This window comes from Cervus canadensis, chromosome 1, assembly GCF_019320065.1.
Source record: "Cervus canadensis isolate Bull #8, Minnesota chromosome 1, ASM1932006v1, whole genome shotgun sequence".
Lineage (NCBI taxonomy): Eukaryota > Metazoa > Chordata > Mammalia > Artiodactyla > Cervidae > Cervus > Cervus canadensis.
Window position 1 is genome coordinate 37783053 of NC_057386.1, and position 21829 is coordinate 37804881.

The window sequence follows — 21829 nt, forward strand, 5'->3', positions numbered from 1 at the left end:
GCAGAGTGATCATAGCTCCTTCCAGGATTTGAATCCCAGATCCCAACAGCAGCTATGTGTCTCTGGATAAGTCACTGAACCCCTCTGAGCTTCATTGGTTAAATGGGACCAACCCATAAGGTTGTTGAGAGGATTAAATGAAATGATCCATCTAAGGGCAGTTAGCACTATGCCTGGCAGGTAGTAGTTCCTGAATAAATGTTAGCTGTTATTATGAAATTATTATGGAGTGCCTCCTACAATAGATGGTTGGCTTTGAGAAGATCTACCATGGCATACAGACTTGTAAATGAAAGATTACAGTACAGTGGTTAAGAACCATAATAGAGATAATAAGGAAATAGGTCTGTACATACAGAGAGGGAGTGATGTGACAGTCAAGAAAGAGGAGACTTTGACACTGAGATCCCAAAAGGAGTGGAGGGGCATTCCAGAGGAAGAAACACAAGGTTCATGTAGAAGTGGTGAAGATGAGATGGTGGCTTGGTTTTATGCTGCGAGGTAAACGGGGAGTTCTAACACCTGGAGGTTGTTAAAAGTTTTATACAGAATAGCAGCTGACTCAGAGCTATAACTGAGAAAGTGCAAACTGGCAAATGTGTGCTATACAATTAGGGGCAGCAAGACTATAGAATACCAGTGAGCAGGCTGTCACAGGAATACAAAAATAGATACGGGATGTAGAAGTAGAAATGGTCCTGACAGCAGGGAGAACAGAGGATACCCATGGCCACAATTAGAGTTTAGAGAATCTGGGCAGGTGTCTTAAGACCCTAAACAGAGAGAACTCCATACTTCCACCTGGCTTGGCACGCTCTGTTCCCTTTGTCTTGAATGCTCTTCCCTGACTGCCATTCAATATTCAGTGCAAGTCACCTCCGCTGGGAAGCCCTCCTGGATTTCTCTAAAGAAAAGATTAGGGGGTTCTGCTATGTATTCCTAGAGCCCCTTGCCCCTTCCCCATCGTATCACTTGGCACGCCATCCTCGTAGAGTGTTTCCTGGTTTCTCCCACTGGTCTGAGAATTCGGTGAGGGAAGGGCTCACCCTTGATGACCTTTGCACCCACAGGGCAAATGTGTCAACTGTTTGCTGAATGAATCAATGAAAACAAGAACTTCAGCAGGCATGGGGAGAAGCTGGAGGAACCATCAGAAAAAGACAGTCTCAGGAAACACAAGCCCTGGGGCCACATCACCTTTTCTGCTCTAATTCTGTACCCTAGTCGCTGCCTAGAAGCCTGGGCCTTCCAGTAACTTGAAACCTGGAGGAGCAAAGAACCGCGTCGCCGACAGCCGACTGGTAGCTGAAGCCCCGCCCCTCGGTTCTGGATTCCCCTTCACCCTCTGCAGTCCCAGTCCCAGCCAGGCGGCGACGCCCAAGAGGCCGCATGCGCAGTGCGCGCACGATCTGTCACTTGCCCTTCTCCCAATGGCGGGTGGCGGTCCCCTTCCCGGCATCCTCCCTGGGGCCAGGAGCACGTCATTTCCGGTGGGGAAGGCCCGCGGCCGCCGCCGCCATTTCGGGCGCTGCTGTGAGGCTGAGACCCGAGCCGGTCCGCTGGGCGGCTGGGGCCGGGGCTGGAGGGGCACGCGCGGCGGCGGCGGCGGCGGCCCAGCGTGTAGGCGCGGAGGCGGCCATGGCGGGCAACTTCGACTCGGAGGAGCGGAGTAGCTGGTACTGGGGGCGGCTGAGTCGGCAGGAGGCGGTGGCGCTGTTGCAGGGCCAGCGGCACGGGGTGTTCCTGGTGCGGGACTCGAGCACTAGCCCCGGGGACTATGTGCTCAGCGTCTCCGAGAACTCGCGCGTCTCCCACTACATCATCAACAGCAGCGGCCCGCGCCCGCCGGTGCCACCGTCGCCCGCCCAGCCTCCGCCCGGTGAGGGACGGACGGGACGGGAGGCCCCGGGCGGGGGTGAGGGCCGCGGAACTCCCCAGCCTGGCTGGCTGCTCCTCGAGAGCTGACCCCCACGAGGGACGTGGGCAGAAGGCTGGGGTGAGCGTGGCCGGGGCGCAGCCTCTGCCGGGGCTCGCTCCCACGGACCAGCGCTAGTGTGTGGGGGAGGAGGAGCCGCTGACCCAGGCCTCTGGGTGTGACTTGGGAGGACAGCCCAGGGGAAGGGGAACTGCCTCGGTCCCAGGGTGGGGCTAGGGCCCTAGCAGAGCCGGGCAACGTGGGGACAAAGAGCTGAGAAGGATGTTGGCACTGCGGGGGCATCACTTGGCAGCGGTGCCGGGAATGAATCCGATAATCCTACAAGTGGCTTTTTAGGCTTGAAACATTTCCTGCAGTGTTGGAGAGCCGGGTTTGGCTATACTCCCCTGGTGGCCTTTGGTAGGAAGTCACCACATACTGGCCGAGAGGGATGGAGACACCCTCAGGAAACCGGTCAGCTTTTTTCTTTCTTGGGCATTTTTCCAAAATACTTTTACCTTCCTCTTCCCCCGCGGAGGATGAAGGTGGTGAGCTAAGTGCCTTGGTTATAGAAGAAAAGCCTCTGTGACCAGCCCTGAGTAAGCTGATGCCCGGCTGACTGTGTCCAAGAGATCTTAGCGTCCAGAGACTGTTCTCCACAATGAGGGGGTTATAGTTTTCAAAGCAATCAGTGGAGGAAAGATTTTTTTTTTTTATTTCAGGAAGTAATTCAGAAATAAGCCAGTGGAAACAGTCCCTTCCCTGAAAGTGAATGGAACTTCATTTTTCCCTGGACTCGAACATTATCAGTCTTGTCCTCCAGGGCCTCTCCTTGTTCAGTAAGTTGAGGGCTGTGGCCTGAGTCTTCCTAGATGTTGGAAACAGATCCCACTGAAGTGATTCTCTTGAGACTTTAAATGATCTACATTGGATCTTCCTTGCTAAAGGTTGAGACTTGACATTCACCCAGGCCACTGGAGTTGTTAAGGGGATTTGTGCACTTGATACTTGAGATTTGTGGTATACAGAGTAATTCTGAGGTTACTGCTCTCTGTGTAACAATACGGAGAGTCTTAGTGCTGCCTCGCTGTTGCGGGTGGAAGCAGTTTCATCCTGATCACGTGAGACTAGATTCAGGCCATTCTCACCTGAATTAGGAGACTCCTGAACCAGCCTTTGCAGACTTGCTCTTTTTTTTTTTCCATTTATTTTTATTAGTTGGAGGCTAATTACTTTACAATATTGTAGCAGACTTGCTCTTTTAGGAGAGTCCTAATTTAGGTTTATTCTCTCTGACCAGAAATGAATTGGGATAGTCTCTTGTTAACACATACCAATTAAAAAGAAAAACGTAGGGATCATAAAGCTTACAAATTATTCTAGGTCTTTCTCAGTCTGCTTGGTTTAATAGCATTATAACATGAGGTGGGAATATTTCTGTGTTTACTCTAAACCAAATATGTTCTACTTTTTACCACCTTCATGATGTCTGGGGTTTTGCATTACTGTGCAGTGACATGATGGCAAACAGTCACTGAAACTCAAGTTCTCAACCTTTTGTGTGTTTTGTTGGTTGCAAAATTTGGAAATAGCAGCAGGGGCTTCGCTGGTGGCTCAGATGGTAAAGAATCTGCCTGTAATGCAGGAGAACCCAGGTTCAATCCCTGGGTGGGGAAGATCCCCGGGAGAAGGAAATGGCAGCCCAGTCCTGTATTCTTGCCTGGAGAATCCCATGGACTGAGGAGCCTGGCAGGCTACAATCCATGGGTCACAAACAGTTGGACATGACCGAGCAACTAACACACAGCTTTGTTTGAGCTTTCCCCACATCTTGGTGTTAATAACTAATCTCAGTTGTTACCTTAATATTGAGCTCCACCTTTTCATAACAGATATGAATTCAGATCTTTGGCCCAAGAGAGAAGTTGAGGATTGCCAGAGTTTGTGGCTGGGGTGTGGAAAGTTCATGGGCATTGTGGTTGTTTTTGTTTCTGCCATGTACCCTATTTTCTGCATAGGACAATTGATTCAGTTGCTGTCTTTATAAAGATTACTTAATCTTTGTTCTCCCCCTCCCTCCATCAAGCTCTTTTCTTTTGAAACCACAGAAGAATTTCTTGAATTTTAGAAAGGCATATACAATGTTAATAGCTGACATTTATTGACTGGTTATTCTGTGCCAGGCACTTTGCTGAGTACATTATATGCCTTGTCTCATTTATTGTCTATAACAATCCAGTGAGCAAAGTACTATGATCTCCACTTATTAAACTATTTCCATTTTATAGATGAGTAAACTGAGAGAGATACAGTAAAGTGCCCCAAAGTCACACAGCTTGTAAGTGACTGAGCCAGAATTGAACCTGGGAATTGTGACCTGAGAGCTGACACTGTTACATTGCACTCCTTTCTGTCAAAGCCAGTTTACTTTTGAGATCCCAGCAGTGCACTTTGAAGCCTCAACACTTTTGTCTCTGTTCTGTGCCCCAGGTTCTGTTTATAGACTGAAAGGAGGGACTTCCCTGGCTGTCCAGTGGTTAAGACTCCACGCTTCCACTGTAGGGGGCGTGGATTTGATCCCTGGTTGGGGAACTAAGATCCTGCATGCCGTGTGGCATGGCCTAAATAAAGACCAAAGGAAAGGATGAAAAGAAACTGGCTTTAGCGCTCAGGCAGTATGCATTTGCTATCTAAAGTCAGTGATGAAGAGGTTTTTAATAACCTTATTTGGTAGATTAAATATGGGAAATGAGCTTTTTGTTTAGGATTATATAATGTATTTTGTGGACATAATGCATAAGATGAATTTGTACAGAATGGCTTACATATACATTTTAGACGTGTATGAACAAAATAGACCAGATATTCTCAACCTTTTCCAGTCAGCTTGTTTTTAACTTGTGTTTAGCTCCCACAGGCTGCCAGTGCTGCCGTTGCCTGGATGTCCCCTGACTGTGCCCCAGGGCCGTAGGGCAGGGCTGGGTCAAGCCTACTGGTCATACTCCGTCAGGTGTACCTCTTGGGAAGACTCTGCAAATCACTGATTGATCCACTAGTTTTTACCTCTTGAACATGAGGTTTTACTGGACCTTGTCCAATAAACAGTCAATAAAACAGTAAATATGAGTTGGGAGAATAGTTAAAAGCTTGTGTTCTGAAGTCTGGATTTGAACCTTCCTTACCTTCTGCTTACTGCTTATATAACTTTAGGCAAGTTCTTTAACTTCTCTTTGCCTCAGTTTCCTCATCAGTGAAAGAGGGGAAATAGTACTGACAGGGTTATTTCAAGGGTTAAATGAGTTTTAGTATACTAAATGCTTAGGAATGGAATTAACATTAGGTATATTAACAGATGTGGTGGAGAGGGAAAAATTGAAGCAAGATGGAAAACAATTCTCAGCTTTGAGAGGCTCACAGCATGTCTGAAGGAGTAAGTGCTGGGTGGGGGTGCATCAAGAAGTACGAAGGAGCCTTGGGTCCAGTGTGTGGAAATAAGATGATGGCTTCCATTACCCGCTCAACCCAGAACCTCCTACCTGTTGGCTCTAGTGGGTGAGGGGAACGTAAAACTTGTGTCATTTTGGGGGTGGGGGACAGATGCTAGGGTGATGATTGTGCTGCCTGTTCAAGGTGGTGCTGGGCCAGGTCACTTCTGGAGATCCTAGGGGACCGCCTCTTATCCACTGCTGCTTTTTTGAACATCCAGCATCTATTTCATTTGTTTGGCTCATCCTTGTAGTTCTCAGACCTGGTCCTCATGATTTACTCTTTAATATCAGAGTTAAAGATATTCAGTGATTCTATGAGGAGTTCTTTAGTGAGTTACTTAAAGATTTTAGACCCCGCCCCCCAAAAAAAAAAAAATCCGTAGTAAAAGGAAGTACGTTTACTTATCGCCGGACTTCTCTAAGCCTTTCCTATGTTCATGTGAAATTATGACTCTAGACAGGCAGGGATTGAATAGTGGGTTTTTCAAGCCATTCTGGCCGCAGAACTTTTTGAGAAGCATCTTGAGATTCTGTGGAATCTTCTTTGGGAAACAGTGTAGCAGACTCTGGGTTTAGGGATGAATTGAAAATTTACAGAGGTGTTGAGAGGTTTGGGGGTGGCGTATATTAAGCTGATTTGCCTTTTATTGGGCATCTATAATATACCAGCTACTTTTAGGAACTTTTATTATTATTAGAAATAATTATTATATAGATCCCTGTGAAAAGTTAAATAACAATTCAAATAGCTAGAAATACTAGAGCCTGAATTCTTCAAACTTTGTAAGTCTGAATCTGCAAAGTCATATGCTGATATCCTTCTTCAGGATACTTTCTTAAAGGGAAGTCAGTGGCCTTTTTAGTCCTTTGGAGTGGATAGATGGTAAGAGCATTCAAGGAACCTCTATAAATACCATAGGCAGTGGAGAAAGAAGAGAGGGAATGGGAATTTAGGAAAGAGGAAAGGAGAGATTGAGAGGCTGATAATGGAGCCTCTGTGGGGATGCCCGTGCCAGAAGTGACTTGGCCTGTTTAGCCCACAGAGCTCTTGAGTGTTCTTCATAAAACCCTCAGGGAATGGTATTGTAAAAACTGTTGTAACCTGAGGGCTGACATGCTTGGAAGTGATGAGTTGAGCATGTACAACTCTTTTGGTTAAAAGATAGCTCTGACTGCATTGACTTTGATTTCTGACTATGTTCATAACTGCACATTTAGAAACCAGCACAGGTTTGATGAAGAACAAGTCAGTGAGGTTTTCCAAGTCCCAACTATGAGAACTCTGCCGTTGGTTCTGTTCTCTAGACTGACTGACTGTGTCTCCTTCCTTTCCCGCCCTTCTGTTTCCTGCCTTTAGCTGTTTGTGGTTGGAAAGAGATGAACTAGGGAAAAGGAGCTGGAGCACATAGCTGTGGTGAGGTTTGGGCTTATCTGGAACTTAAGTATGTATGTTTTATTCCCTCTCCTCTCCTGAAGCTTGATTGCCCCATATATATATAAAACATGTAACTGCTGCAGCAGTACACAAAAATAGGTATTCCTCTATGGGATAATTATAACGTCATTAGAATAGGAAAAGAGGGAGTTCTCTGGTGGTGCAGTGGTTAAGACTCCAGGCTTTCGCTGCTGGGATCTTGGTTCACTTCCTTGTCAGAGAACTGAGATCTTGCAAACTTCCCAATGTGGCAAAACGAAAGAAGGAAAGAAAGAGTCATTCAGGAATGGAAAGAGCTATTCTTTTTTCGTAATTTTGTTCTATCTTAGAACATAGTGTGTTGCCACTGATTTTTGTAAGAGTACATCCCCAATTGGAAGTGAATGCCAGGGGAGAAAAAGAATGTCTTCCTGAAACATGCTTCTTGCTCACCAGCCACACTGTGTTTGCCTTTGTATGCCCACCTATGCTGTGAGTTTCTCAAACCTGGAGACAGATTTTCATGTAACTTTTCCTTACTTGAGAGTTATGTTCATTAAGAATAATACCTAAAAAAAAAAAAAAAGAATAATACCTAACACTAAAGGGTGACTAGTGAAAGCCATATTGGCAGTTGTACCTTGGCGTATCATTGGGTAAATTCTAGGAAAGGAACTTTTCTTCCCAGGTGTCACCAGGACCATTTTCTAAGCCAGGTTCTCTGCAGGTGTGAAGGTTTTCCGTACCACTCTGCCTTTTAGGCTTTCTTGACCAGGCAGTACAAAGTAGGTCTTCTTGGAGCTCACACTGACTCTGTCTTTCACATAGTTCCACAGGCCTGAAGGATCACTGTAGCCTAGAGGTGATAGATTAGGTAGCCATGTGTCTTCCTTATTTACCAGGCTGAAATAGGAATAACTACCCATCAGCTTTAGAGAAGAGAAACTCCAGAATATAGCACCACTGTGCTCTGGTGTGGTCATAACCAAAATCATCTCTCCAGTCACCAGTTCTGCACTTGGAACTATTGGGGGTGCATTCTGCTGGTGTCTGAGGAGTATTTGCCTTAGATGGACAATCCTGGGTATAAGCATGTATTTCAACATCTTGAGTCAGAGAGACAGCCAACATTACTGACTGTGGGCTATTAACTTGTTTTAGTTTATAGCCATGAATTCCACAGATGGACTTTGCAATGTAAGAAATGTGCATCTGTCCACTAAATGTGTCTCGGCCTTTCTTTCATCTGGGTGGAAAGAGAAGTCACTCATCAATATACATTCTGTATTGGGGATTTTTGGTTACCCTCCAAAGTTTATCACTTCCCCTCTCCCCAGTAGAAAATTTTAAATGTAGTTTTTCTGGTCTGTCTGGACAGAGTGTTTTCTAACTTGGAACAAAATAATTTGGTCTCATTTTTTTAGAGTGGCGAAGCAATTTAGACAGCTGGGCTACCGCAGTGTTCCTGTTTCATAGCATTAACAGCAAAGGGTTTTTAGATGGATTGTCTAGGTTTTTGTTTTGATTGACTGGTTTTAATAGGAGTGGTGAGGGTAGTTCAGGCCCTGTCTTTAACAAAGAACTCGAAAAACTAATTTTCACAAAAGAAGTACAAATATTCAATAAACGTGAAAAACATCAGTCAAAGATGATATTTAAGAAGAGACATCCTTGCTGTTTTGGCAAGGATATGGGGGAGATGGAAACTCATAATCCACTGGTTCGAGTGTAAAATCATAAAACTTTTTGGATGACAGGCAACATAAACCTTAGTGTTCCAAACCTTTGACCCAGCAATTGCATTTTAAGGAGTTTATCCTAAGGAGGTAATAAAAAAGTGTTCATTAATGAAAGCACTCGTAAGAGCATTGTTTGTAGTAGTGAAAAATTGAGAATAAAATATCCCACCTCTTGTTGGGATAGCTGCCGGCACCAATGAAAACAGAGAGCTTGCTGCATTTCCTGAGGTTGAAAAGAAGAGGACTAACACGACCTTGAACCCTTGTACTCTGTAAATGGAGTAGCCACAGAATGTTTTGGGAGAATGACCAAGAAGTCTCCATGGTGCTCTGTCTTTGGTCCAATATGTGAGCTTGTCCTGACAGGCATGGTTGCTCTATCACAGCCTCTGTCTTCTCTGCTGCAGATGGTGATAGCTCACTTTCTTCCCAGGGAACATTTGAGCTACAAACTATGATTTTAGTTTACTGTTAGGAGAAGGGGTTATTTAGATTATTTTTTTTTCCTTCTCTTTCTTTCTGGGTAAATATTGACTAAATATGTGCGGGGAGATGCTTAAAATCTGCGTTTCGTCTCCAGTATATCTTTCAATAATACCCTGCTCTGTTTTTTTTCCAGGGGTGAGTCCCTCCAGACTCCGAATAGGAGATCAAGAATTTGATTCATTGCCTGCTTTACTGGAATTCTACAAAATACACTATTTGGACACTACAACGTTGATAGAACCAGTTTCCAGATCCAGGCAGGGTAGTGGAGTGATTCTCAGGCAGGAAGAGGCAGAGTATGTACGAGCCCTCTTTGACTTTAATGGGAATGATGAAGAAGATCTTCCCTTTAAGAAAGGAGACATCCTGAGAATCCGGGATAAGCCTGAAGAGCAGTGGTGGAATGCGGAGGACAGCGAAGGCAAGAGAGGGATGATTCCAGTCCCTTACGTGGAGAAGTATAGACCTGCCTCCGCCTCAGTATCGGCTCTGATTGGAGGTAACCAGGAGGGTTCCCACCCACAGCCACTGGGTGGGCCGGAGCCTGGGCCCTATGCCCAACCCAGCGTCAACACTCCGCTCCCTAACCTCCAGAATGGGCCCATTTATGCCAGGGTAATCCAGAAGCGAGTCCCTAATGCCTACGACAAGACAGCCTTGGCTTTGGAGGTACATAATGTGCAAAATGTAGAAAGAAGAGATCTGCTACAGGGTCTCCCTTTCAGACCTCTTAGAGCTTTGTAGGAATGCTGAATACAAGCAGCAGCATTGTAACATTGTTATAGATGTTGAATGGTACTTTTACCATTAAGTACTGATTTTGGCACTTAATGTTAGGTTTTCTCTTTTTTGTAGAAAACCTATTTTGGAATGAGTAAGCTTAAAACTGTATAACTGAATGTTCTGATTGATTTACTAAACCATACTTTGACTTCTTTAATAACACCACCTGAATTCATAGGAATTAACCTAAAATATTTTTTTTCATCTACATTCTAATCTGCTTCTTTCTGTTTATCATTATCTAAAATAAGTGGGCTCCACAAATTTGAGTATAAGTGGTCTCTATCAAAATACTTGAATGAATTTTCTTACAGAAATGTGTTTTTACTTTAGGGGGCTTGGGGTTTCTTACCATTGATTAATTGTATAGGTGTAATGAGATAGATACCCAAAAGTATTGATTCCAAGAAGCAGGAGGTTTACTTGGTCTTTGTTGTTTGATGCATTTTATACTCAAGAAACCAGTTCCTCCTGAGGAGTAAATTTTTACCTTTTGCTGGTGAATAGTTATTCTTGGTAGCCCATCTCCTCTGGCGAACCGTTGCACTGTATTCTTGTCTTTAGCACTCACAGCTTTGTCTCTTACCTCTTCTCTTCCTCTCCCTCCCTCCCTTTCTGAGTTACGCAGAGCTAGTGGTTCAGCATAAAAGCTAGTGTAGAAGTGGCATGCTTTCCTGTCTTTCAGAGCCTTTCAGATATGACAGCTTTAATTAAGCAAGTAGCTAAATTTCATGAGCATAGGCTGAAGTTAACTCAGGTGGAGGTGCAGGTTAGCAGAGAAGGGGCTAAAGTATTAATATATTTTTCTAAGTGGAAATCTCTAAAATCCTTTGGATCAGGCTTATACACTGAGGAGTGGGAGTTGCCTAAGTATTAGGCTGTACAGTGAGCTGAAATTTATATGAAAGTCTGGTATTACTGGATTTAAAGTTTTTCTTTTGCATTCTGAAGAGTGATGTGAAGGAGGGTTAGGTCTACAGGTTTGACTGGAAAAAATGTGTGCTTTTAAAATGTGTATATTTTGAGATCAAGTTGTGACCGAAAAGTATTGTGCCCTGGTTTTGATGAGAAAGGGATTATATGTTGTCTAGGTCACACTGCTTTTTCTCACTTAGAATTTGGAGGATAAGGAAAACAAGTTTCTAGCCTCGTGTTTTCACTTAAGTTCGTCGATGGCAGCAGCCAAGATGGCGCTGGGCGCATGGCAGCTGTGACTCGACATCTATTGCAGACCCTGTGAGTTAGCGCTGGGCGGGAGCGCGGGTATAGCATCCATTTACTGTGGAAATAGCTAGCTAACACCCAGGAGAGAGTAGTCACCATATTAATTTTGCTTCCATTTGCAATTCCTTTCTCAAAGAGAATTGGTTTGTTTCGTTTTATTTTTGGTCTCACTGAGCAGTTCTCAGGATCTTAGTTCCCTAACCAGGGATTGAACCTGGGCCCACAGCAGTGAAAATGCCGAGTCCTAACCACTGGACCATCAGGGAATTCTCAGAATTGTTTGCCCCAACAATGCTTGCCTTAATTAGAGTCTTTAGAGCTCCAGAATGGTTGAGCTGCTCTCCTACTGTGAAACCCAAACCTTGTGAAGTAAAGACTAAAGTGGAAGAGTGGTTGTGAGGCCAGTAAGTTTCCTTCTTTGGCTGGGTATTAGTTTTGAGCCACATGTGTTAACTGATGAAGATAACCTCTTTCACGTTAGAACAAATACCCCAAATAATAGCTTTAAAAACAGCTTATGAAAAAAAAAAACACCTTATGTACTTAAGAAAACATCATGTTAGTTTAGCATCACAGAAATCTAAAGCTAGAAAAGACCTTATTCATTTATTGAAAAAAAGTAGAGATGGACTGAATGGGTTGATTAAACTAGTTGGAGATATGAGGAATCCAGATCTACAGTGGTGCCTTTTCGGCCATACCCAGATTCCATCTGTGGTACTTTTTGTTTTGTAATAGTGATGCTCCCCTCCCTGTCAGTTTTGTGTGGTTTAACTGACAGCATGTCCTCATTTGTACTGTCTATGCAAGAAGGCAGTTTTCCTTTCCCATCTCTTCTTCTTCAAAGGAGCTGATGCCTAGTCCCTGTTGAGATGAAGCCAGGAGATAAGATTAGGAAGCTCTGACTTTCTGACCTTAGCATTCTGATGAGAAAAAAATTGATTGCTGTAGTTGGCCCATTATAAATTTAGACCTGTAGACAAGCTAGGCACATTTTATGGAGTTTTACAGTTAACTTGAAATTGATGTTAAAATCTTTGCATTTAGAAGTGGGCAGAACCCCAGCTATAATAGGGTTCAGACTCCTGGTATTTCCCAGAAGGTAGCTGAGGATGCAACGCTCTGAGTTACCTCTCTCACTTCAATCAAAACAACTTTGTTTTTAACTATGTTATATTTCAGTGTCTCTCTAAGGTTTTTTTTTTGTTTTTTTTGAAGGAAGGGTTTCTTTACTTAATATGTTCAGGATCCACCTGTCTTCCCCTTACAGATAGATGTTTCCTGCATGATACATTTGCTGTGACCAGAGTCCTCCATAGAATATAAGACAATGACTACTTCCTCTTTTCCCACCCATCAGATTTCTCTAGTAGGAATGAAGGTTGTTGGAAAGAAGGGATTAATTCTAGCAAACAACCAAAGTAGGGGTATTCCTCTGCTCACTGTAACTCTGGGGGAATGTAACTGAACCAGGAAGACATCATCTGTTCCATCCTGGAGCTTCTAATAAAGACAGATTTTAAACAAATGTAGATAGGCTGAGTATTTTGAAGGAGAAACACTGAAACACTGGAAGTAACACTAGAACAGTGCAGAGGCACCTTTTAATTTTTTGGTCTTAGATTTGATCTGAGATTTCGATTTGATTGGTTTTGGTTTCATGAGTCTTGGCTTCTTGGGAGCTGGAATAGTGATGAATCTTATCTTGTAAATTGCAGGTGTTAAAGTTTATTTCATGCTTCTGTAGACTGTCCAGAACAATCACATTATCTTGGAATGTACTATTCATGTAACTTCCATTTTCTGATTCAGCCTGGCCTCTTGCCTTTGATAGATAAGACTTCTGAGTAACCAAGGAGCCTTTGAGGTGGACTTAGGTATGAACCTGTTCTTCTGGTCACAGATAGGGAAGATGTAAAGTTCCACGGGTCCCTGATTATATGCAGCAGTGACTATATTAACTCTACATCTCCCCATGTAGAGCTCTGAAACCTTAAGTTATTTAGGCCTTTTGACCAATATATGGAAAAGTGGAGTGAAGATCTTAATTTCCCCTTTGTTCCAGAGAGAAAAAATGAGATTTAGGAGGTGTAAGAACTGCATGACAAGCCTTGGCTGTATATATAATAAGTTCATACCCATTTGAAAAAATAATAAACATAATTGAAAGAAAATAATATTTTAATTTTAATAAAAAAGTTTTAGTTACTTAACCCCCTATTAAATAGCAAAGTTTCTCAAACCTTGGGATCATATGGAACATTGCCACCTTCATTTCTTGTTCCACACTTATATTTTCATAAGGTACTTGATTTTTATCATAGCAACTGTCAAAGCCCAGCTTTGCAAAGACATGACATCTTTGAGAGGGATGTAGTGTAATCTGATGTCAAAATTGTTAACTGCCTTGAGTTAGTAGTTCAGATGACATAATAGACGTCAGGTATTGCAGTTTCCCTCAAAGATACAAAATACTTGGTGGGACCCCTCAGAATTTGCTGCAGTGCCTCTGACTCTTCAGTTTGGGAACCTCAGATGTCGTTGACTGTACTAGTTCTTAGAAAATTCCTTATGTTGAGCTACCTGTTCTACATACCTCTCATCAAAAGGATGGGCAACTTAGTTTCAGTTATCATCAGTTGTTGAGCTACAGAAAAATCTATTTGGACTTGGACTACAATCAGGGTAACACCTATCTTCCGTGTGGTGCTTTTGCTTTACATCCGGAAGCATACCTACGAGTTAAATCTCAAAGGCCTGCAATGATCCACCAATATGAGCCATGTGCGTTTCAGTCTGTCTCTGAGGCAAGTGAATCATTAAGACTGAACTGGCCTCACTTGTCTTCACTGATTTTAAAGATTTTAGATGGGCCCTAAATATCTCCTATTCCTTAGATCAGGGATCTGCAGACTTTTTCTGTAAAGGACTTCCCAGGCCATGCAGCCTCTGTCACTTTGCCACTGTAGCTAGAAAGCAGCCGTAGACAAAACAGCAAATGAGCTTGCCGTGTTACAGTAAAACTGTTTACAAAAACAGGCAACAAGCTGGATGTGGCTCACGGGCCACATAGTTTGCTGACCCCTGTCTTAGATTGCTATAGTTTTCTTACCTTTTTCCCTCCTTCAGTCAAATCTTGAAATGTGTTTTTGGTGTGTTTGAAAGTATTTGAAAACAAGCTACTTGTAGTCTGTCTCTGTATTTGGTTTCCTTGGCTTTATTACATAAAGTTAGTTATATGTGTTTCCTGCCCTGAGCTCACAGGAATAATGCAGCAAACCTGGATCAAAGGAACATTGGCAACTATTGATGCCTTTCCTGTTAGATAGCAGGGATAGAAACTAGAAAAGCAGTCACCTTGGGGTTGCGCCAGCAGGGGTGGTCATACAATTTCTGGTGTCTCCTATTTAGGGAACACCAAAGATTAATGCCATTTGGACTTCATTTTTTTTTCTAATTATCCCTGGAACTCACTGGTAAAGGTGAGTGTTCATTAAGTTCCCTGGGAGTGAGGAAGATAAAGTAACTACATTAGATCCTCTTTACAGATGACACCATGGTTTACTTGCAGACTTACTCCTGAGGGTGTGGTATAGGGTTGAGAGACTAGGAACTAACTCAACACTGAAATGGTACCTTGGTGGTAAAAGAATCATCAGTCTCTCCTTCACAAGGTGTTAGTGAAGGCTGCCTCATGAAAAGAAAGGTTAACTGCCTTGTGCTTCAGGTCCTTTAGAAGTTCTTTGGTTTTCATTGGTGTGCAGGTGAGGACTTTTTCTTTCATCTGTAACATGAATTTTGAAATCAGTAATGTGAGAGCTACAGTTACTACTGCAAGTACATTCCTTTGTGTCTTAAAATTGTAGCATTTCTAAAAAAAAAATAAAATTGTAGCATTTCTAGGGCAGGTACTCAGTTTTGCTTTCTTTGTCTTTGAATTAGTACACCAAGCTTCAAACCTATGTGCATCCCCCTTACCCTCCCTGGTCTTGCCTTAGGGAATTCTCCTTTAGAGTGTTGTTGCCTAACAGGGAGAGGTGCACAAATTATGGTGTCATTTCTGACTTGGAGAAAGAACTGCACCTAGTGGAGTGTCGTATTCCTAGCTGCCCCATCCCCTTCTGCGCTCTGCCTCAGGCTTCACAGCCACGCTGTCTTCCAAGCAGTTGGAGCTCGAGGGCCGTATGTTTTCTCAAAGATAAGTCATGTTTTTGCCTTTGGGACTTGTCTGTTCTTGACCGCAGGACTCGCTATGTGCTTTGACTATTTCAGGAGAAAGAACCCATAGGGTATTATGCATAGGAATTTAATTTTACTAAGGTCTACCTCGAAGTATTTGTACTTCAAGGCCACTTTGGGCAGGTTAATTAGCCTATTAAATGCTTTCAGCTTTCCTCTTTTACCCATTTAAAAATCAGAATCATTTCAGAGTCATGACACAACCTTTCTTTCACCCCATGATGTTTGGACTTTTCTGCCAAGAACCTAATCAACCGTAAAAAAAACAATTCTGGATTCCAGAAGTTGGTTGCTTTTCCTGAATCTTTCTCTGTAGGGTAGAACCAAGTGAGTGTATATTAGAGGATGACTCTGATACTGTCCAAAGATCGGCCTTGCGCTTCATTCTTCTCCCTCCCAGCATCTTGCTGTACGGGAGCCCTGACTCATTCTCACTGAGAACTCTGCAGGAAGGCAGAGCAGAAGGCTTTGCTCTCTTGGGGAGACGCTAGTGTGGTTTTGTGGTACTGATGACTTGGAGGGGGTGGATGGTCCACATTTTAACTACCTGTCACTTAGAGCTCTTTGGGGCATGATTTGAGACAGCACTTTGAATGCTTAAGAATAACAACAATCTTATTCTTAGAATGATAGTCTTAACTTCAAAGAAAGGTGTTTAAACCTGGGTTTTGGTGTCAAGTAGAATGGTGGACTTAAGTGTGTATCCTGAAGACCCATCTTTTACGAAACACCTACAAAAGCTCTGGGAGATAGTGAAGGACAGGGAAGCCTGGTATGCTGCTGTCAATGGGGTTGCAAAGAATCAGACACAACTGAGCAACAAAGAAAAGCTGGAGAAACATAACATTCTTTTCACCTTTTCATTTAGATATGAAATCATTTGGTAGAATGTACCAATCCTAAGTATCTAAGTATGTAGATCAGTGAATTTACATGTGTATATACCTATGTGACAACCACCCAGATGAAAGTATAGAATGTTTTCAGCATTCCAGAATGTTCCCTCATGTCCCTTGGTTGTGTTTTTAATATCAGTAAAATGATGGATTCAGATAACTGGGGTGGCATCAGACCAGCTTCTTAAAAGAAACTGGCCACTTACTCCCTATCTGGAGGAGAATCTAACATGTGTGGCAAGGTTATTTATTTATTTTTTTTCCTAGATGTGGAATCTTAGTTCCCCAACCAGGGATCGAACCCATGCCCCTGCAGCGGAAGCAGAGTCTTAACCGCTGTTCCACCACCGAGGAAGTCCCATGAATGGCAATTTAACTTTTTGACACAAGCATACATACTCCTTTAAGTATTTGTTTTTTTCTTTCTTAAGGTCAGGAACTTATTCTGAGTCCAGCTATCTGAATAGCACTTGAGTATAACATGAGTATATAATAAAAATGAGAGGGAAGAGTGTTGCAGTTAATAAAGTTTACTGTAACATAGCAAGGGGCTAGCAGTGCAGGGGCATTAATTCCAGTAACGTGTTGTGTGTGTGTGTGAGAGAGAGGATGATGGAGAGTCAAAGGTAGCTGACAGGTCAGAAAGGAGGAAAATTCATTAAGGAATAGTCACATGTTATGGAGTTTATATAGAGCCTAACTTCTTGTAATACTGTAAGAATTTTTAAAAGATGAGAACAAGCGAGGTAGTCTTGAAAACGAGAATTGGGGATATAAGAAGAAATCTTCCAGACTGTTTTTACCACCAAGGAAATTCTCATTTGATGTTCAGATATTCCTCTACAAAGACTGAAAATTTTTGCTTGTCATAGTTGACCTGTTCAGATATCAGGAATTGAATTGGAAGATTGCTGGGAATAATCAGAACCCTGAGTGCTTGAGCCTATAGGACCTGGATCTGTTTGCAAAGACAGATGTGCAGTGTCATTTTTCTCTCTCCTCATCTTTCCCCATCAGCCTTCATCTTCATTATCAACCCATCAAGCTGCTGCCTTTTCTCACCCTTGTATCTTATCCCTTGTCTCTCTAATATTCCATGGTTTCGCTCTTCCTTTTCTCAGCATCTTAGGATTCCTGCAACCACTTTAGGTCTCTAATCTCTTCATATAATTCTTTAGGAAACTGCAGGTAGGTCAGTAGGTAACCTATTTGCTCTGTGAGTGAGATCAGGCTCGTTTAAGAGAAGGCCCTGGCCTAAACTTGAGTTGACTTTGGCCGATAGTCAGCCTACAGACCTTCTTAGGGAAGGAACCCACAGGGCTAGGGGAGCATAATTTGAAAGTTGTTAATATGGTGGAAAGAACATAAATGGGCTTGGGAGCTGAATACTTCTGGGCTCAAATCTCAGCCCTGTCACTGGCTTTGTGACTTCAGGTGTAACTTCTAGTTGTTCTGAATGTCATATGTAAAATGAAAACAATTCCTATTTTATAGGATTATATGATTATTAGAAAATGATTTTATATAAAGCACTATAGTACTTTACGGAAGCTAAATATCATTATTAATGAAACCAAATGAACAGTAATGTCTAGAAACCACTTGCATGTGCAGAACTCAGATGTTAATAATTCAAGGATAGTCATAAAGTTCTTTAGTGACATTTTGGGAACTTAACCTCACCATTGTTAAATACTTTGCTACAGGGTGAATCCATTCATCAAACACCTTGTCTTTTTTTTTTTTCACCTTGTCTTTTTTAAGTTTCATAGTAAGACACAGGTATATCCTAGATTGTCAAAAATATTCGATGTTGCAACAGGAAAACTTTTTGTAACAGCAGAAACACGATGTCCTCCTCCTGTTAAGGAACAGGTACCAGGTGGCATGGAGGAAGCAGCAAAGTCCGCCAGTACCTGCTAAGGGCGGGTGGTTCGGGGGACTGGCAGGCAGTGGCCTGCCAGGTAAAACTAGCTGAAGAAGGTTGAGGCTTTCAGGGAGCTGATGGAATTTGGAGTCTTGGCCTGTACCGAGTGGGGAAGGCCTTGCCTTGGTAGGAAGGTAATGGGAACACTTCTGTTTTCTGGGGCCAAATGAAGTATGCTTCCTCCAATTGCCTTTTGCTCTACAGGCAACACCAGGCCAGGATGTGTGTATAAGAGTGGGCTGGGGGATTGCACTGCTATATGCCAGAGAGGACCAGGCAGGAAGCTGAGTGTTGTGGCTACAAAGACAGGGCATGTAGATCATCCTAGGTAGGGTTGCTGCTCCAGAGACACTTGAACTTTCCAAAAGGGGTCATTTTCTAGCATCCCTCCTATTTTCTGTACTCCGTTTTTCTCTGCACTGCTAAAATCACTCTTTCTCTTGCCTGCATTAACCATAAGTAATCGGTCTGGTGGCTGGGGCTTGGGAGGCAGCAAATAGCCATTTCTGTAATATCAGCCCTAGAGCAATCACATGGGCAGGGTCTGGCTAACCAGAGAATGGAGTTTTTCAGCTTGCATTCATAACTGGAAATAAAGTGCTGTCCTTATTCTCCTCCTGCAGGTCGGTGAGCTGGTAAAGGTTACGAAGATTAATGTGAGTGGTCAGTGGGAAGGGGAGTGTAATGGCAAACGAGGTCACTTCCCATTCACACATGTCCGTCTGCTGGATCAACAGAATCCCGATGAGGACTTCAGCTGAGTATAGCTCAACAAACAGTTTTGCTGACAGATGGGAACAATCCTTTTTTTTTTCCAATTGCCATCTATACAGTTTTCTTACAGATGTCAAAGCAGTCTAGTTTATATAAGCATTCTGTTGCCTGTGATCTTTCTTAGACTGAACTACTCCATCCCTGGTCTTATTTACCATATTCAGGGTACGAAACTGGAGGGCTTGTGTGTTAACTTTTGAATTGATGATTTTAGGTGGTAGCACCATTGCCTGAGTGTATCTGAAAGGATTGGCATCTTGCCTCCCTTTTCTCAGGCAACACAAATCAACCTGTGGAAAACTGATGGACGGGAGAGAAGTGTTGCACACCACTTACCCTGATTTATTCAATGGTTTGATTTTCATTCTGAAACCATGCTGTCAAATGGCAATAGACTGTTCCCTTCCACCCCATGAAGTAATCATGCACGTGTGAATAGTACCCAGTGGGATTGCTTTTTCATTTATGGAACATGACCATTGTATGACTCATTCTGACAGTTCAAATCCTGAGAATTCTGAGAACACTACTAGAGGCATTTGTCTTCCTTCCCAGTCAGTGCTTCATACTTTTTCTTGGGATTCTTTCAAGCCTTGTAATTCCTTTTCCCCAAACCTGCAGATAGGTTAATTCTCAAGTTAAGTGTTTATTTTCATTCCAGATGATAAGCAGGATGTGCAGAGCACTTTATTCAGTGCATAGCTTTAAGCCAGTATTGGATTCACTGCGTGGACAGCCAAACTCCCAGCTCTCTGCCATCCCTCAAGGGGTCATAGTAGGTTCACACTGCTACCACAGTTCAGTGGACTCCTGGCTAATGGGATCCAGCAGGGCCATTCTCCTGAGTGCCGTTGTTCTATCAGGGGACATTTTGGAATTCTTAGCTTCTACTTGGAGTGGAAGGACCAATCACTTAGAATATTCCACAGATGGTTGGGGGGGCCAAATTCTGCCCTTTGCTTTATGTACAACTTGTATAAAAATCAAGTTAAAATTACATGAGTTTGGGGATAGGGTTTTAGTGCTTTGGAAAATGTTTGAACCAATCATGAATTACTTATGTATTATTTGTTTCATATGGCCAGAATAGTGCTTGAAATATACTATGTTATAAACTGCCTTCACTTGGGGCTCTTTTTCTTTGTGTTCAAGTTTAGTTTACAAACCCTTTTAAGTGTGGAATGGTTTATATAGGGTCAGGTGCTCCAAAGAATTGACTTCTGAGACCAAAAATGATAGAGGCTATTTAGACTACCATATGAAACTTCTTCAAATTTAGTTCCCAGCCTAGAGGCACTTACTGGTCTGTGGTGTGATACGACCAATAGAAACACCGTGTTCTTTGCTTTGGGCCTCATTTTAGAAAAGTAATGTATTTTTTCAGTTGTTTTGCCTAGGTTAAGATTAATTTGCATTCATTGAACGTATGCCAAATCATGATATCCCAGTGACTAGCACCATGCCTGGCACAGCCAGCATACAGATTTGTGAGAGTGAATGCGAGGTGTGCAGAAGCTCATTATATGGCACAGGGAAGCCAGCTGGCACAGGATTACATACATTACCACAAGCAAACTAATGAGTTGACGCTAATTTAATATATTTTTACCTCACACTAAGATAGTGCTTGATAAAGACATTAATACTCAACTTTTAAAATGTTAGCACAGTGCTATGCACATAGTGGGTGCTCAATAATGTTGAATGGACAGGTTTGCAATACTAGATTTAATTCCATCTGACGACTCTTAAATTTTCAGTTAGAGCATAGATACTGTAAAGCCCAATACACGTTAAATCTTGTTTTCCTGAAAGTATGACATCTAAAATATTTGTAGAAAAGCTTTGTCACAATTGATTTGAATGTTTGTATTTTTTTTGTTTTTTGCCTCTGACCTTGATATTGGCTTGTAATGTCTCCTTTCATCATATGTAATTTTGGTGGAACATGCAGCTCTACCCAAATCATAAGACTTTCTCAGTGATCGGTTCTCCAAAGCCATTACATGAGTTGTTGGGTTGGATTTGGCTGGGTTTGGCAGTTGTTGGACCTTAAGAACTCAAAGGACTTCTTATAAGTATCTTCCAAAAGCAAATGCAAGAATCCTATTTAAGTGCAAATGTACATTGTCACTGAGCAAAATAAACCGAAATTGGCTGCTATATTTTATATAATAATTTCTGCAAAAACCCATTTTTTTGGATACTAATATTTGACATGGTTAATTCTTATTAATTGTTGGAATTGTTTATTGTTAATAATGCAAATAGATAATTTTAATTATCCATAAGTAACATTTCACTATTAAAGGTTTGAAATGGATGATAAGCAAACCAATTTGAAATAAAATATGAAACATGTGCCATTGTATTATAACACTATACACTTTCTTGACAGTTAAATTTTAAAAAATGTTTTTTTTGTAGCATGTATTGTATATGTTTATAGTATATGTAGTAAATAAAAATATGGCCAAATGTTTGGCTTGGTGATCTTTTGAAGAAAGTAATCTTTGAATATTTTTCACAAAAGAGCTAAATCTTTTATGCTTAGGGAGTCAGAATTGTGTGTAGTATTCAACAGCCTACAAACAATCAGATAAATAATTATACACACTGTGGGTACTCATAAAAATGGGATCAATCATTGTTGTTACTTCGAAGGGTCTCTAGAAGTCCAGAAATAATGATTTGAGGGGGATATAAGAAGAATGATTATATAATGATTGGAAAGCTGGAATGATGTGAGCAGATAATACCAAATCACACATGGGTTTAAAGAAAATATGATTGTGGTAGGGGTTTTCATAAAGCAAGTGAGAAATGTGGCTGTTACACAATAGGTTTTTAGATTGTTAGGGGAGATATTCAGTATAATTTCTCCTTTTTTCTGTAAGTGACACTGCTTCAGTGTAGATAATTTAGGAAATTTTAGAAGTTAAAC

General features: G+C 42.1%; 1 protein-coding gene and 1 non-coding gene across 3 annotated transcripts; one reads left to right on the plus strand and one right to left on the minus strand.

Annotated features, from left to right (window-relative positions):
* The first annotated feature begins 1474 nt into the window (after positions 1-1474).
* On the plus strand, positions 1475-21363 carry CRK (CRK proto-oncogene, adaptor protein). Of its 2 annotated transcripts, none has more exons than XM_043478492.1 (3): positions 1475-1879; positions 9176-9711; positions 18735-21363. In XM_043478492.1, the coding sequence occupies exons 1-3, from the start codon at positions 1639-1641 to the stop codon at positions 18870-18872; spliced, it is 915 nt and encodes a 304-aa protein (XP_043334427.1). In that variant the 5' UTR covers positions 1475-1638; the 3' UTR covers positions 18873-21363. The 2 variants fall into 2 exon arrangements, with proteins under 2 accessions (XP_043334427.1, XP_043334434.1); XM_043478499.1 differs by having other exon boundaries at positions 9176-9541.
* Positions 11243-11315, minus strand: TRNAE-UUC. The gene has a single exon. It is a non-coding gene; the product is annotated as a tRNA-Glu (tRNA).
* Positions 21364-21829: the final 466 nt, after the last annotated feature.